The following is a 17160-nucleotide window of genomic DNA, read 5'->3' as shown; positions in this document are numbered from 1 at the left end:
TATTGTTTACTCATTAAAGGCTGGTGCTATATGTGGTTTATTATGAATTTTTGATAATTAGCTCTTAGATGAGAAATGTATATGATGTGCTTTGTTAATATTTAAGGGCTACATTACAGAATGAGGTCATGTATATCCTCAAACAAGGTTGTTGATGGCATGAGTGTCATACAGCAAAGGCAGATATTATGGCAATAGATACTCATTTTTAGATTGTAAATGCTTGTTGGGGAGTACTTTTTTTTTTGCAAATAAAGTGCCTTTGTAAATGCTTCATTCCACCGAAACTACCACAGACTTTTGCCAAACTTATTACTGTTGCCTGAGAGTTGATCTTATTTTCATAGGCTTGCATGTTTTTTATGGTTATTCCCATTAGCTTTTGGAAAATAGCTTAGGGTTTTGTTTTAGTTGGTAGTCATAAAGGCTAATCTATTTAAAAGACTTTACATGTTTATTAATACTCATTCAGTGATAGAGAAGCATTTGGATGCATTGCTTTTTACAAGCTATACGCTTCACATTTTTGTACATGGGAGAAGGTGCAGTATATTTTCTTGCAGCTATATGTTGTATAATAAAATTTTAGCAAATTGAGGTTATATTTTCATTAACCATATCAAATTAGAAGCTAAACAAAATGCTGAAATATCCATTTTTGCAGATTACCGAAAGCTGACCACCCTCTCATGATAACTTCGTTAAATATACCATTCAGTGGAAAGGAAGTGACTCAAAACCCATATCCATCTTTTTACAAAACTATAGACAAAACTGCATTGTGTTTATAGAAGAATATCACTCTTCCAGTTGGTAATTATATTCTAGATTCTTCCTTGACAAGTTAAACCACTGGATTGTCTTTATAACTTTATAAAGGCCTGAGGGTTAATGCATTAGGTCGTGATTTCAAGTGTAAACCTGTTAACGGAGCATCAATAATTACTCTAAAGTAAAAATTTAAATGAAAAAATAAATTTTCTCGTAGATAAACCACTGTTGCATCAATGAAACTCATCGCGACGATCTTACTGTTGTGGTTGCTTAGATGGCACTGGTCATAGAGATTGAGAAGAACTATCTAAACTGCGTTTGTGGTGGTGGAATTTGAAGGACTGACTTTGATCTTCCTTCCTCGTCCAATTAAAACTTCGAATTCACCCCTCTAATGAACCTAACTCCTTGGGTTGCATTTTTTTTATTAACTCCCAAGATATAGCACGAGTTTCAAAATTTTCGCAAGTCCAAAAAAATGTTATGTTACTAGACTAAGAATTTTACAGTATTGTAAAGTTGAAGGCGATGTTTACCCACACACGGCAGCCTTTCTTTCGAGTCTCTCTGGTTTGCTCTTATCGTTTTTCTTCTCCAAATATTTTAATGTGTTATACTGTGAGTGAATATAGTTTTAGAACAGCACCTGCTTCAGGTGCCGGTTCAGGTCTTAGCTCAGGTATAGTTTGGCTTTGGATGCACATTCCAAGGCCAGGGAACTTCCATCAGCCCCCAAACTGCATTCCATTCTCCGGTCTCGGGTGCAGTTCCAAGCCTTAGATAATTTTTTGCTTCTGGTGCACATTCCAGGGCCAGGATACTTCCAGCACCCCCTCAACTGCCTTCCATTCCCCACCCTCAGGTGCAGGGCCAGGTCTTAGGTCTCGTCTAGTTTTGCTTTTGGTGCACGTTCCAGGGCCAGGATACTTCCAGCAACTCCTCAATTGCCTTGGATTCTTCAGCCTCAGGTTCAGGTCCAGGTGTTAGCTCAGGTCTAGTTTGGCTTTTGGTGCACATTCCAGGGCCAGGGAACTTCCAGCAGCCCTTCAACTGCCTTCCATTCTCCACCCTCAGGCGCAGGGCCAGGTCTTAGGTCTCGTCTAGTTTTGCTTTTGGTGTACGTTCCAGGGCCAGGATACTTCCAGGAGGCCCCCAACTGCCTTCCATTCTCCAGCCTCAGGTGCAGCTCCATGTCTTAGCTCAGGTCTGGTTTGGCTTTTGGTGCATATTCCAGGGCCAGGATACTTCCAGCAGACCCCCAACTGCCTTCCATTCTTTATCCTCAGGTGCAGGTCTTGGTCTTAGCTCTCATCTAGTCTGGCTTTTGGTGCACATTCCAGGGCCAGGATCCTTCCAGCAGCCCCCCATTCTCCAGCCTCAGGTGCAGGTCCAGTTCTTAGGTCGGGTCTAGTTTGGCTTTTTGTGCCCATTCCAGTACCAGGGAACTTCCAGCAGCCCCCCAACATGTTAACAGGCAGTGGGGGGTGGGCAATTTCCCTCCCTCTTTGTCACCTGGAAAGGCAGATGTATGAGTGGGCATGCAGCTTACCATTCCTTTGAACTTTCAGCTGGGTATACAGTATTCTGGACAAGAGGAATGTTGTGGTAGAGCAGTTCAGTAGTCAGGGGTAAAGGGTAAGTAATAGCAAGTACCTGGTAACACAGGCCAAGTGCCTGTTGGCAACTAGCTTGCCAATGAAGAGGAGGCGAGCCTACCTGAAACAGAACTGCTTACTATCAACTTACCTCTTAGTCAGCTTGCCGAATATTTTCAGATATAGTTTGGCAAGCAATATGTTAACATATGGCAAGTAACCCACTTCCTTGTCTTGTGTAAAGGAGCCTCAAGCCAATTTACACCAGACAAACAAAAAGGCAAGGTAAATGAGCAAGTCTCCATGGTAAGTGTAGCTTAAGCATAGTAGGTGTTTCATGTTTGCGCTGCGTTCGGCTTGATTGGTGCGTCCACATGCATAACACCCCTCCCCGACAATGGAGCATGCAAACATCGCCACTGAAATGTGTCCAAACTATCCTATCACAAACTGCTGGAAATATTTGAAAAGGACGTTCGAAAAGAGAAACAAATAACAGCGAGGCGTTGGATAGAGCATCACTGTTACAAAAGATTTATTTTGGACAGCCTTTATTGAATATTAAACATATCCCCAAGGGGTTTTAATATCTTTCTTGATGCACTGAGTCCTGAGACAGAAATCTGATAGTTTCATTACCAGCTGAAAACGAATTGGAAACAATCCGTAAATATCTTACTGGGTTTGACATCTAGATACTGCTAGCAATAATTACAATGAAAATTAAGCCCCAACACCTCTCTCTCTCTCTCTCTCTCTCTCTCTCTCTCTCTCTCTCTCTCTCTCTCTCTCTCTCTCTCTCTCTCTCTATATATATATATATATATATATATATATATATATATATATATATATATATATATATATATATATATATATATATATATATATAATATATATATATACATATATGTATATATTTACATATATAGCTAGATCGTTACAGATTTTCTAAACAAGACGGAAAAGAAAAATAAAGAAACAGCATTTTAATAAGAAAGTTCAGTTCTGTATTATATTTCCCAAAGAAGTACTGTGCATTTTTTCCATGTACGGATTTGGTATGAGCTGTTTACTCATAAATACCAAGTTTCATTATTACATTTATATAATCAATTTTGCTGATAAATTTTTCTTTCATTATATACACGGTTACCCAGTATATTGTAGCTTAACATTGATATCCACACATTAATGTTGGAATCTCAAGATTTAAGACCAAATAATCGCAAAATTTCCATATTCCCGTCATCAATTCAAATTCGAAATCCCCATGAATGAATGATACGATGGCTTCGTTACACAAGCTGAAAACGTAAGTAGCAAGTAGCTTTCAATAGGACGCAAGGAAATAGAACCGCAATCCTTTAATTTCCCTTGAGCTTGCCTGGCAATTTGCTTCTTACTTCACTCGTCAAAACATTCCCACAAGCAGTATGGTTACACACAGATGATGTCACTCTCTACTTGACATTTGCAAAAGAGCCTTTGAAGTTCTGCCCACTAACTTCCTCGTTCCTGGTTCCTGGTTCCTAAGCGCTCACTCCACAAACACAGTTGCGGGCACACTACACGATTCTCATGAGGTGCGAAGCTTTATTCCTTTGAATACAATTTTTCACAATTTTATTTTGACTTTACATTATATAAAGCATTTAATAGTTTTCCATTTAATTCAGCAGGTTTCCTATTTTCTTTCCCCGATTCTTCGGCCCCTCGCCCAAGTTTTAGTGGTGACTCTTTAACTTTAAGCAAGAGAAGCCAACTTCCCCTGGAAAAGTGCTTTTGACATATAAACAAATCCCCTGTAGTTCTCATCCGAGTGGAGCAGCGTAAGCTTAAACTATCGCCCTTTGTAGTATGGAGGAAGGGAAAGGAGGAGGTTCGTCTGCAGATACGACCATGGAAACGCAGGAGCAGTCAGACCAACAAGACGTCAAAGAGACAGTCAATAAGAAGAGTAAGTTGTAGGGCTCAGCCCATGACCCAGCCTGAGATGGGCTGAGTGTGGGTGGGTGGGTGTCGCAGAACCGGGAATGCCACAACTGTTTCCATATGCTTAACCTCAGTCGAGCAGCTGCAGCTCGTGGAAAACAATGAAAAACTGAGCAGTTTACCTGCTGACAGAAGCAGAGATTGTAAAAAACAAAGGGAATAAAGGGGGGTGGGACATAAATAAACAAAAACATGTCCTCGGGGATACGGACCCGCAGAATTTTGTGCAAATCGTAAATCTCTGCTTTTGTAAGCAGATACTTTTGTTAGCAGATAGGCTAAACTGCTCTCATTTTTTTATATTGATCAAAAAGTGGCAGCTGAGGAGCAAGAGCCCGTGCCAGGTTCCTACCTGGTTCCTAAGCGCTCACTCCACAACCTCAGTTCACGTAAGGTGCAGTTTTGTTCCCTTTGCTTTTTTACCATCTCTGCTTCTTTAAGCAGATGAACTGCTCGTTTTTTAGCAGATAAATTTCCTTCTGTTTGCAGATCTGTCGAAAGAAGAAATTGAAAATAAGAAAGAAAACTTTACCAAACATACACAAGGGAGCAGTGAATTTCGACCCCTAAACTGTAGGATTACCATACCTTGACCTGGCCGGGAGGCATATTCCCCAACTGTATTATGGTTCGGCCAGACGAGTGGGCACCTCCTTTTTATTTTTTTTTCTTGCCATGCCTCTAGGTTAGGTTAGGTTAGGTTAGGTTGGGTTAGGTTAGGATAGTGCAAGGATATATTGCTTATGTATTTTGCACGTGGTAAACGTATTGAGATTATTTTGAGAAGATTCTATGGTTAGTTTTTAAGATATGGCATCCCGCTTTTTTCAGGGAAGGTCCCGAACCATAATACAGTTGGGGAATATGCTGACAGGAGGGCTCTTCCTCCCCTTCAACCCACCCCCCAATCCCCAGGACCACCCCTTTGTAGTAGTAGAATCAAGTCCTTGAGTTTCTTCATACTGTTATATCTATAATTACAGATAAACTGCTCAGGCTACCATATCTTAAATAATTTTTTAGCCTTCTTCAAGTGCGTGGAGTTTGATCGTGGAAGTATTAGGAAGGCAGTGTTTGATAGCTCTAGAGCAGGTGTACATTAAGATATTTCAAGAAAGGGCAGAATTTTCCATGAAACACCTTTTATATACCAATTCTAAATGACACAAGAGTTTCTGTGGCGCCAAATCTGTCATGTTTTGAAGCGTAAAAGTAAACAAACATTAACGTCACGTTTCCACTTTAGAAGATGGAACGGGAAAGAATGGCTGTATCTGGGTCAGAGCGCAGGTATATGAATCAGACCATTTTGATTCATTGTGATTGGTTGGCTTTAAAAAATCAGTAGACCTAGGCCTAGGCGACAAATGACGGTCAGTTTAAGAACTACGGCAGAGCCCTCCCTACTCAGCATATTGCCCCTTGTTAGAATAACTTGACAGGCCTAGGCTATGGGCTGTCCAACGTTAATGGGGCACTGGCCTCCAGTGGGTAACAAGTGTTTAATACCATGAACTTTAATTCATATCCAACATCAAATTGTTCTTATACAAATACAAACCATCGGTCTTTCCATAGGATTTAGCTTGCAGACATGAGCTGGAGCAGCCGTTTAACTTTCAGGCGAGGTCGTTAACTACTGACGGTAGGGGGAAGCCCTGCCCACTCGTCAGTCTGCACTCCACTTTGCTTTCATCCGTCATTGTGTGAAGATGCCTCTGCTTCTCTGCCCGACTGCTGTTTGCTTTCTTTTGTTCTGTTTTTGTTGATATATTTCTGTGTGATTGCCATCTCCTACCTCGCCCACCAGATGGCAAACCTGTGGGCCAACCTGGTCCGGAAGTGGAGAGATGCCGTTCTCTCTCGCTTCTCCAGTTGCTGGAGTCTACCTCTCTCTTCCCTAGGGAGTTGTTGGACGCTGCGGTGGACAAGCGTTGGGCTGATGACAGCGACTGCCTTGTTCACCAGGCAGTGGCCAAGACCTCCAGGTCTTCGTGTTCCACTGTGGCCAGGCCCTCGGGTCAGGCTAGCACTTCCTCGGCCCCTAAGGAGTCTCAATCTTCGAAGGGATCCCATGGAAACACCCAGCCTTCTTCTTCCTTTGGAAAGGGTGGGTCTTCCCGCCCCTTTCAGCTTGCTTTCCAATCTGGTAAAGGGGCAAGGGGAAGAAGAAGGGGAAATGCTAGGGGCGGCGTTCCTCCCCGACTGCTGCCGAAGATGGTGGGGTGCCTGTCGTGCCATTGGGTAACATGGCAGCGATACGGAGCTGAGACCTGGATAGTGGATGTCCTTCGGGAGGGATATCTACTACCCTTCGAGTCTCGGCCACCCCTCACCAAAGCTCCGGTCCGTCTCCACGCCTGTGTCCAAGATCACCGAAGGACTCTGCACTACAGCAAGAAGTGCAAGTCATGCTGAGCAAGGGTGCTGTGGAAGTCATGTCGGATCGGTCCCCAGGCTTTTACAGCCGTGTCTTCCTCGTAGAGAAAGTCACAGGGAGTTGGAGACTGGTCACAGACCTCTCTCCCTTGAACCGATTCGTTCGCCAGGCTAAGTTCACGATGGAAACGGTGCGATGCGTGCTCGCTTCCATCAGGGAGAACAACTTCATGTTTACGGTGGACTTGAAGGATGCGTATTTCCAAATACCCATTCATCTGTCCTCTCGCAAGTACCTCCACTTTATCCTCGGGGAGACAGTCTTCCAATTCAGGGCACTCTGCTTCGGGCTCTCGACCGCTCCCCAGGTGTTCACAAGAGTCCTCTCTTGTGTCAGCTTGGGCCCATTCGCACGGGATACGTCTACTGAGGTATCTTGACGACTGGCTGGTCCTGGTGAGCCCCCGCTCGCAGTTGCTGCAGAACAGGGATTGGCTCCTCAAGCTTTGCCGCAACTTGAGATCATGGTGAACCTCGAGAAGTCAGATCACATCCCCAAGCAGAGGATAAAATACCTGGACATGCTGATAGACACGGTAGCAGCGAAAGTCTTTCCCTTGGACTCTCGTATCAGCAGGTTCAGGAAGGCGGCACAAATGTTCCTGCCTCGACAGGAACAGCCAGCTCGGCAACTGTAAGTCGTCATCGGTCACCTGTCGTCGCTGGAGAAGCTGGTACCTTGTGCGTCTTCACCTGCGGTCTCTACAATGGAGACTAAAGGAGTATTGGTCCCAGTCCCGAGACCCCCAGTCCTTTCTCATCCCTCTTTCCAAGGAGGTGAGAGAGGACCTTCACTGGTGGATGGACGACAGGAACCTCTTGAGAGGAGTATCCCTGTATACTCCCCCTCCGGACATGCTACTATTCTCAGACGCATCGACCGAGGGATGGGGCGCACACCTGGAGGAGTTGCTGACTTCGGGAGTGTGGCACCGAGATGACAAGCACCTTCACATCAACATCCTGCAACTTAAGGCAGCCTTCCTGACTCTCCAAGAGTTCTGGGATTGGGTGATGGAACACTCTGTGGTACTGATGAGCGACAGTACCATGGTAGTGGCATACATCAACAAGCAGGGGGGTGTCTAGTGTCGCTCCTGCTCCACCAGTTGATGATGCAGGTGCACAAGTGGGCCGTGGCTCACTCGGTAGAGCTGTCAGCCAGGTACATTCCAGGCGAGAGGAATGTCATGGCAGACAAGCTCAGCCGCCAGAATCAGGTGATCAGAACCGAATGGTCCCTTCACTCGGAAGTCAAGGAAAGGTTCGACCTGTGGGGGCGTCCAGTCATCGATCTGTTCGCCACCTGGCACAACAGAAAATTCCAGGTCTTCTGCTCTGTCGTGCTGGACCCATGGGCCGCTGCGGAGGACACATTCCAGCACCCGTGGGATAGCCTCGACATCTGCGCCTTTCCTCCGTTCTGTCTGATTCGCAGAGTGATCAACCAGGCGATGATCGCTCCGAATCTCAGAATGATTCTGTTGGCACCCAGATGGCCGCAGGGCGTTTAGTATCCCGACCTGCTAGCCCTCCATGTCTTCACGGCTGGAGGTTATCCACCATCTCCTGCGGGCGAGAGGTTTTTCGTGTCGCGTAGCAACGGAGATGGCTGGGTACCTCAGACGATCCTAGAAGCGGTATACCAGGGAAAGTGGTCCATCTTCTGTGGTTGGTGTCATGGACGGGGTATCTCTCCAGTCGGAGCTACTGTTCAGCAGGTCGTGGGCTTCCCCGTCTTCCTTCACCGAGAGAAGCTTCTCTCCATTTCAGCTGTAAAAGGCTACTGTGCCACACTCGGCTTAGTCTTGCAGCTGAAAGGAGTAGATATCTTTTCTTTCGAGATTTCTCTACTGATGAGAAGCTTTGAAAGGTTTTGCCCACCCAGGGACTTCAGGTCCCCTGCGTGGGATGTGACTCTCATTCTAAGGAGCCTGACTCATGCACCGTACGAGCCTTTACGAGAGTTGTCAGACATGAATCTAACCCTCAAGACTGTCTTCTTTCTGACCCTGGCATCGGTGAAGAGTGTTAGAGAACTGCACGGACTTTCCTTTGATGTTAAACACTTGAGGGGATGAGGATCAGTTACGCTCGATTTCATCCTGGATTTCGTGGCGAAGACTCAGAATCTTTCTGTCCCAGACGCACGGTTTGAGTCTTTCACGATCCCCTCCCTAGAGGACTTTGTAGGTAATGAACCAGATGAGATGCTAATGTGTCCTGTTAGTGCTGCGGCGCTAACTGAAGAGGACTCGACATCTCCGGCCTGGGTGTCGACGACTCTTCTTTAGTACTGGCTCGACCAAGAAGGAAGTGTCCAAGAACACAATCTCTTTCTGGCTTCATGAGACGATAAGGAGAGCGTATTCTGCTGCTGGAGAAGACAACACCGGTACGCTTCGTCCGAGAGGTCACAAAGTCCCCAGCATTGGTCCATCCCTCGCATTCCAGAAGAACATGTTGGTTCTTCAGGTGTTGAAGGCAGGTGTGTGGTCCCAACAGACCACCTTCACTTCCCTCTACCTTTGGGATGTTGCCCACAAGTCCTTGGACCCTTTTTTCTTGGGTACTGTGGTGGCTGCTCAACAAGTTGTATAGCTTACCCAGCTCCTCTAACAAGACAGGTTGCGTCTTGCCTAAGATGTACGGTTGTGATTGGGAGAATGAATGTGGAGTGCCTGGCCTCTCTTCCTTCTCCCCATCTCAACTCTCTTCCCACAGGCAGGGAGTGGATGTGCCGTCTCATGGTGGATCTGGCGGTTGATGCAGGTAAGCACTCAATGGGAGCTTCCGTTCTATTTTCTGTTCAGGTTTATAGAAGCAACCCCACTCCTTCCCCTTGCAAAGGGGGAAAGGAGACCATGACAATAAGAAAAACCCAATGCTTGTGATTGCCTTAATGTCACCGACTCAAAGTTCTTCCTGGCCTACTTTGCATGAACTGACAATTCTTCTTTCATGCAAAGGAATCCAGAAGTCTGACAATTGATCTCGCGTTCTTACAACCCGATCATTTTGTCAGAGGAAGTTTTCCCTTCCTCGCTTTATCGACCAGGAAGGGAAGACAATATATGTTGAACTCCAGTCAGTTCATAGAGACTCGCTCAGATTCTTCCCTCCAACCAGTGAGTCTTCCTAATGTAAAGGACCAACGGTTTGTATATCGTGTCGGAACAAATCACAGTTTTAAAAGTGAATTGTATTTTTCCTAACTATACAAACCCAAGGTCCTTTACATTACATTTCATGCCCACCTCATGCCACCCCTCAATCTGCAGCCGGGGTCGAAAGGCAAATTGGAATGTTTACATCCGGGCGGGCAGTACTCCCTCCCGGACGGTAGTTAACTGCCTAACCACCTTGTTCAAAAGTTCAACGGCCGTTTCCAGCCTGCGCTGAAAGTAATTCCTAATGTAAAGGACCTCGGGTTTGTATAGTTATGAAAAATACAATTTACTTTAAAAATTGTGTTATTTTCATGCTGGAGTTCACCTTGGTGTTGGTTTGGGCCCATTTGCAGGTGTTTCCACTTTTTCATTATGTGGACCATTTGCTAGTTTTGGTGCCCTCAATAATGCAGTTGTTCAAGAACAGAATCCCTTCACATATTGTTACAACCTGGGAATCATGATAACCTGAGAGAAGTCAAATCTCATGCCTAAGTAGCAACCAGAGTACCTGGACTTGCTTGGACACAGCAGTAGCAAGGGTCTATCCTTGAGACTATTATGCCAGCAAGCTTAGGGGTGTTAGCTCACATCCCGTCACAACAGAAACAACCAGCTTAGTTTTAGCAGTTTATCTAAGGTTACCAGTCATCCTCTGGCAAGTCCACTTGTGTTTGCTTCAGTTGCAACTGAATTGATATTGGTTGGCTTCAAGCTACCTTCCCTCCTTGTTTGTGCCCTTTAGTGGTGAGGTAAGGAAGGATGTTGCTTGGTGGCTGGGAGACAGGACCCCCTTGTGGGAGTTCACTTGAACACCCCACATCCAAAGATGCTTCTGTGTTTGGACGCATCAAAGGAGGGGTAGGATGGACCCCTGATCTGCCTGTATGCCTCGGGTGTGTGGGCAGAGGACAAAACTCGTCTGCCCATCAACATTTTGGAAATGCAAGTGGTGTTGCAGGCATTGCAAAAATGAGATGGGTCACTTCGTAATGGTGATTAGCAGTAATACAGACTTAGTGGCTTACATCAACAAGCAGGAGGGAAACAGTTTCCTCTCACCTCTGTCAGGTGACAAAGCAATTTGTGGTTACCAAACCTCCATTCAGACAGTAAAGTGTCTCACCTAAGGTACTTAGAGGGTGTACAGCTGGAGTTAAATGGCAGAGTGACTGGCTATTCTTTTTTCTCCCTTTGTAAGGCAGCAGCTTGGCCCAAGTACTTGCTGGACTGGGTACAGATGCAAGTGGCTACTGTGTTGGGCACTCAGCCTAAGAGCTTTGGTTGGTAAGATGCAATGCTTTGCTCTCCCTTTTAAGAGGAAAGGGTGTAGTATAGCTATATAATCAAACCCATCATTTGTATCAGCCAGATTTAGCTTCCTTCTGACGAGTGTCACCCTGCCTAGGGTCACATTTGGTTCTCCGAGTTTCCTTTTCAAGCAAGATCTCAGACCTGGTAGAGGTTACAGGAAACATTGCTTCTTTGCTCTTTGTCATGACTGGTAACATGAAATTTCCAGGTGGTGATTCAACTGACATTTGAGAAACAACCTCTCTCCTAAGGAGTATACCTCCCACATAAAAAAGTGATGGTTTGTATTTTCATAGCAACAAATAAAACTCTTAACCCTTAATGGACGGATCCCCTCAATAAAGGATGTAAAACAGGTTTTGGGTGGTGGACGGATCCCCTCTGAGGAGTATTAATGTTATGCACCAGACAATTTGGCTGTATTGAGTGGGAAAGAGTTTCCAATACTTCAATGGCCCATAAATGAGTTTTGGCAACTAAAGAATTCAGCTCAGCTCAGTCGTGGACGTTTCATGGAATTTAGTAGTTAGTATTGTTCCTGCCTTGAAGGGAAATGTTTTCCTCCTTTCTCTCCCATGACGTCTTTATTTATTTGTTCATAAATATACCCAGGGATTGTTGTTGGATTTAGTTCTTATCTTTTACGATATGATGTCAGTTATAATTGTAATTTTGCAAAGAAATATTAGAAAAAAATGTATAAATCCCAAAAAAGTTACTGCATTTCCCGATCGCAGTAAATTTACGTAAATATTTTACAACAAATATGCTCAGAATTTGTTACTGGTTTTATTTCTTGACTGTTATGATATTGTGTGAGATGTAATTATAATTTTCCAAAATAAAATAAATAATTGCAAAAAATACAGATTACCATACTTAAAAAACTTAACTTTGCAGTCTATGGACAAACTTGACATCATTCTAGTTTTTCTTCATGGAAGATGTGTTCCTTGTTTGATTATTTTTTATGTTGTAAAGGAATTTATTTAATTTTACTTCATTTCAGTTGATGTGTTATTAAAAGCAACAGGGGATGCTCCTATAATGAAAAAGAAGAAATGGGCTGTTGAAGGAGACAAACCCGTTGGATGGGTTGCAGAATTTATTCGCAAATATCTCAAACTGGAACCTTCTGAATCACTGGTATGTGCATCTTTAATCTTTGTGAAATTTAACTTGGGAAAATAGTCAGTTTTTTTATAATGCATTATAAAGTTCAAGTAAAATTTTTACCTCTTCCTACAAGGATACAATCCTTTGTCTTATATATGGATATACTTTTGGCAAAAGCTGGTCCAGTTGTTGAAGCCTTGCTACAAGGCTTCAACAGCGAGTGGGTGGTGGAACCACATACTCACTTGTCTGTCAGCATTACTTTTTATTTGTCCACTGCTGTACAGACATATTTACTGTTGCTAGGCCCTACTATCATTGTTGTTAAAATGTTTAAATTTTCTTGTGTTCTCATTGTTGTCAACTTTTGCTTTCCTTTTGGCTTCAGTGATTCTTGTACTAATGATGACGCCTGACTCTTTTGTAAGAAAGTCTGTTGAGCATAGATATTCAGGCCTTGAAAGGGTGTTGAGTGCTGTCTGTCACCTGTGAACATTTATCTTCATTCTGTTAGTTTCTTTTGCAGGGGTCAGGAGTGTAAGCTGTCTCTGAACTGTGTCAATGTGTTTCTTGGTCATCTGCCTAGTGGAGGAGCCACTTATTGAAGGAGTGATCCAAGATTGCTCTGTTATTGTCTTGCTGGAGCGACCCACCCCAATCCCACTGACCAACCTTCAAGGATCATTTCCTGCTGTAACTCTTGCTTCTGTCACAGGGTCAGTACTTGAATGATCTCCCTTGTTTGGTCTTGGAAGGGTAAATTCAAGCTAGACGAAGATCGATGTGGACACTCCTGTGACAGGACAGTGGACGGTGCAGTGTCTTCGCCTGCTACAACCATTGACTTCTTTTCCTACCTACGTTCATGTTAACAAGGCATCCATCCTTTGGTGCCAGCCCCTAGAGCAGTTAGCCATGGCTAAGAGGTCAACATCTGACAGTCCCAGTGAAAGCTGACAGATCACCATTGCTGTTCCTGTTATTCCTGAAGTTTCTGCTGCATATGTTCCTACTATTGCTGCTCTGGCAGCTCATGCCACAACTCTTGTCCCTTTGGAGATGCCTGCCACAACTCTGTCCTTGGTGGACCTGGGAGAGGTTGGAGAGACCCCTGATTGTGAAAGGTTGAAGCAGCACAGGAATGCTTCATTCGCCTCTTCTTTGATGTTTTCCTCTTCCTCCTCCCCACCTTTCCCTTCCCCATACCCTAACTAGAAGAAGGTTGAGAAGGCAGCCCTCCAAAAGAGGTCTAAAAGGTCTTTGCATGGGTGTCACTCTTCTTTGAAAAATGATATTAATCGCTATTTTTTAAATGAACCTTAGCTCTCCATTATATAGCTTTTACTTCCACGCCAGCGTTAGTTCGACAGATTGATACAAAAAACAAGAACACTCAGTTTTCTATGAATATCCATCTACTTCCCCCAACCTCCACCAGAGGACCAATAGGTACAAATGCTCGTAGCCTGTCAGTCTACTTCTGTCACTTGTTTTGGTAGGAGGTTGACAGATTATTAATGTGCTCGGTTTTCTGTTGGTTTGTTTTTGGGTGTTCTTTTATTTTTTTTAATATTCATTCAGTAAGAACCTGTAAGGTAAGTGTTTCCATAATAGGCATCATTCCAGCTTTATTGATCCTGATGATAATTGAGGCATCAAGAAGGAGAATGACACTTTGCATAAAAACGTCGTTCAATACCTGTATTTTTGTGTACCGGTCTACATTTGTACGTTTGTCAACTCTAACCCTAGTAATTTCTGCTTTGAACACAAGGGTAAAATTCCAGTGCAGCGCAACGTGGCCATGTCTTGGGCCGCTTTAGCGAGAGGCTGCCACTACACCACTACTGTACTGAGCGGGAGGTGTGAGTTGTGGAGGGACTGTGTGGGGGGAGAGCACGAATGGGCCAATCACAGCCCCACTGCCTATCCCATCCAGCCATGTGGGGTTGTTATTGCTCTTTAAGTGGTGTGTATTAATAAAATTGAAGCTAGAAGTACCCTCTTTACGACTGTCATAATAAATAAAGTAATACTTCATAGTTTTTGATAACTATTAGTGAATAATGAACATTAAAATTTTTTGGTAATTTCAATTTCTATAATTTCATTTAATTATTATAATTATTTGGACTCATTCTACATCATTGTTAACAACTTGAATTTACTTATTGTTATTAATATAAAACTTTAAAGTGTCTATTCATTAAAAAATTTCATTAAGTATTCATCTAATTGTAATTTAAAAATCATTATTCAAAAGTTAATTTTTAATTACACTTTTTAATTGTTATTCGATGCATATTTAGAGGAATATTTTAATTGTTATTAGATGCATATTTGGAGGAATATTTTGATGTACAGACACTTTAATTTTTTGTTTCCATAATAGTAAGTAATTTGTAAGTGGTTACAATTGTATAGATTGAGTTTTATAGAAAATATTTAATAAAAATAAAAAAACCAGTACACAGCATGAAACTAGTTAATTGCAAATATTCACTACTACTGTCCATTTCAGGGACTGCGATTCATCATTTTTCTCAAATATCTCTCAAACTAGTACCTGTATATGATTGATATGGTACTTTGACACAGTGTACAAGACACCTCCTGCTAATTTTTGGTATGATAGTGCATTGTCAAATGGTTGTAGTTAAGGCGCTTTACTCTTGGTGTTACCAAGCATCGCCAAACTATGCATTCGAACATCCTTTATCCCCATCCCGCCCCTCCCTCTCCCTTCCCCTCTTCATCCCTCCCTCAACCCACTTTCCTGGCCTCCCCATCTCTGCCCTCCCTTTCCTGTGTATGGGGGATAGCAGATATTCGATTGCATAGATTAGTCCTGCTGACTCATGCGACTTTGCCTTTAAAAGTCAAGAGAAATCTTTTTGACTAACACCATTTGACAATGCACTATATTACCAAAAATTAGCAGGAGGTGTCTTGTACATTGTGTCAAAGTACCATTTCGATCAAATAATTAGTTTGAAAGAAATTTTGAGAAAAATGATGACTAGCAGTCCCTGAAATGGATAGTTGGCAACAGTCTGAGTGAGAAGTGACTTGATACATTTTCTAAGGAGAGAGATGTTTTCATCATATACAAACTTTTGAGTGTTGAATAAGTAAACAGCAGTGCATTGGTTGCACACTATAATAGTCATTTGTGTAGAACTTTTTTGTCATACCATTTTATTATATATATTATAAGTGTGAAAGTCGAATTTTTTGTAACTCATACTTCGTATCATTCATTGTTAAACTGTGTAATTATGACTAAAATAATCAGTTGTATTCTTGTTGAAAACTTTATATTGAACACTAATGCTTATGGAATATTTGAAATTACAGTTTGTGTATGTGAATCAGTGTTTTGCTCCATCACCGGACCAGATAATAAGGAATCTCTATGAGTGCTTTGGTTCAGATGGCAAATTAGTTCTACACTACTGCAAGACACAAGCATGGGGATGATGTACGAAGATGTACCTTTCTTTAGTTACTTTAATTTTATATGAACTTTAATCCTTTCCTTCTGATGTGCTGAATATATAGCAAGGGTCATTTTGTAATATGGTGAGCTATGTGTAATTGTTATTACAGTATATATTAGATGTTACATTTCTATGCTTTGAAAACGTAGCTGTAACTTTTTTGTTTGCAGAGTATTGCTCAATGTGAGAATGAATTTTGGTTTTGTTTTGTCAAAATAGTAAGTTTTTCTAAAAAAAATTGTTGATTCTTTTACCTTGTCTACTGGAAAAGATTTTATCACAAAATACCTCTTCTGTCTTATTCCATCAAGATCCTTTCAGCGTTGTATGGGTATCATCTTTTCTCTTTCCTGTTTCAAGTGTTTTTCCACTACTACTGTATATTTTTTATTCAGCTAAGATACGAGAACTATTTAATATTATTTACGGTAAAAATTTGTACTGGATACCTGTGGTAGTATTTTAGCCATGCCAGTTCATTCATGCTAAAATAACTGAATAGGATTTTATATACAATTGAAAATCATTTTCACATTTACAAACAGTACAGAATTACAATATATCGTTAACTCTCCATCTTTTAAATTTTAATAATAATGCTATAAGCTTTCCTCAAGTTTTATACTCAGTTCGAATATGCTAAGGTTGTTTTAATGGTAAATACTTATATGCATTCCTGCAATTGTACTTTTTGACCAGCCAAACAATTAAGTTAATGAAGACTCAGTACTGTATACCAACTTTCTTTTCGTTTAGTAACAACCAGTGATATCTGATAGGGTTGTGGACTGGCTCTCTTGAGACATGGATACTGTTACATTGAATTTATATAGACATTTTTAGCCATAGATTTACTTTGATGAAGAATAAAAGAATGCTATAATACTGGTACAGTAATAATCTGTGAATACAAGTATAGATTAATTCAGTGAGATGGTTGGCCTGTTTCTTTGCTACCAACAAGTCAATCCTTGGCACAGTCTTTGAAAGAGCCATTCTCATGTTGTCTTTGACTGCAAGACGTGAATGTAACTTGTTTTTAATCAAGCAAGTACTGTGATTCCCTGCTCACAGTGGTATGTAGAAGGAAACATCAGGAGGTTACGTACACATTTCTTTGCTAAAGCAGAATAAGAACTTGCCATTGTTGACCAGAATCTGGTCAATGACAAAATATCAAAAGAATCTTGTGCAGTTGAGTCATTGACAAAGTACATGTAGGCCACTTTCTACAAACGTTTGCAGTTATTCAAAACC

General features: G+C 42.3%; 1 protein-coding gene across 2 annotated transcripts; it reads left to right on the top strand.

The window, feature by feature from the left end:
- Positions 1 to 4106: 4106 nt before the first annotated feature.
- On the top strand, positions 4107 to 16190 carry Atg12 (Autophagy-related 12). 2 transcript variants are annotated; one of them, XM_067120824.1, is made up of 3 exons: positions 4107 to 4329; positions 12297 to 12433; positions 15761 to 16190. In XM_067120824.1, exons 1-3 carry the CDS (start codon positions 4230 to 4232, stop codon positions 15881 to 15883), a joined length of 360 nt encoding a protein of 119 aa, XP_066976925.1. In that variant the 5' UTR covers positions 4107 to 4229; the 3' UTR covers positions 15884 to 16190. The 2 variants fall into 2 exon arrangements, with proteins under 2 accessions (XP_066976925.1, XP_066976926.1); XM_067120825.1 differs by lacking the exon at positions 15761 to 16190 and adding an exon at positions 12930 to 14539.
- Positions 16191 to 17160: the final 970 nt, after the last annotated feature.

Source organism: Macrobrachium rosenbergii, chromosome 19, assembly GCF_040412425.1.
Source record: "Macrobrachium rosenbergii isolate ZJJX-2024 chromosome 19, ASM4041242v1, whole genome shotgun sequence".
Classification (NCBI taxonomy): Eukaryota; Metazoa; Arthropoda; class Malacostraca; order Decapoda; family Palaemonidae; genus Macrobrachium; species Macrobrachium rosenbergii.
Note: the sequence above shows the minus strand (reverse complement) of the source record. Positions and strands in the feature narration are given on the sequence as shown.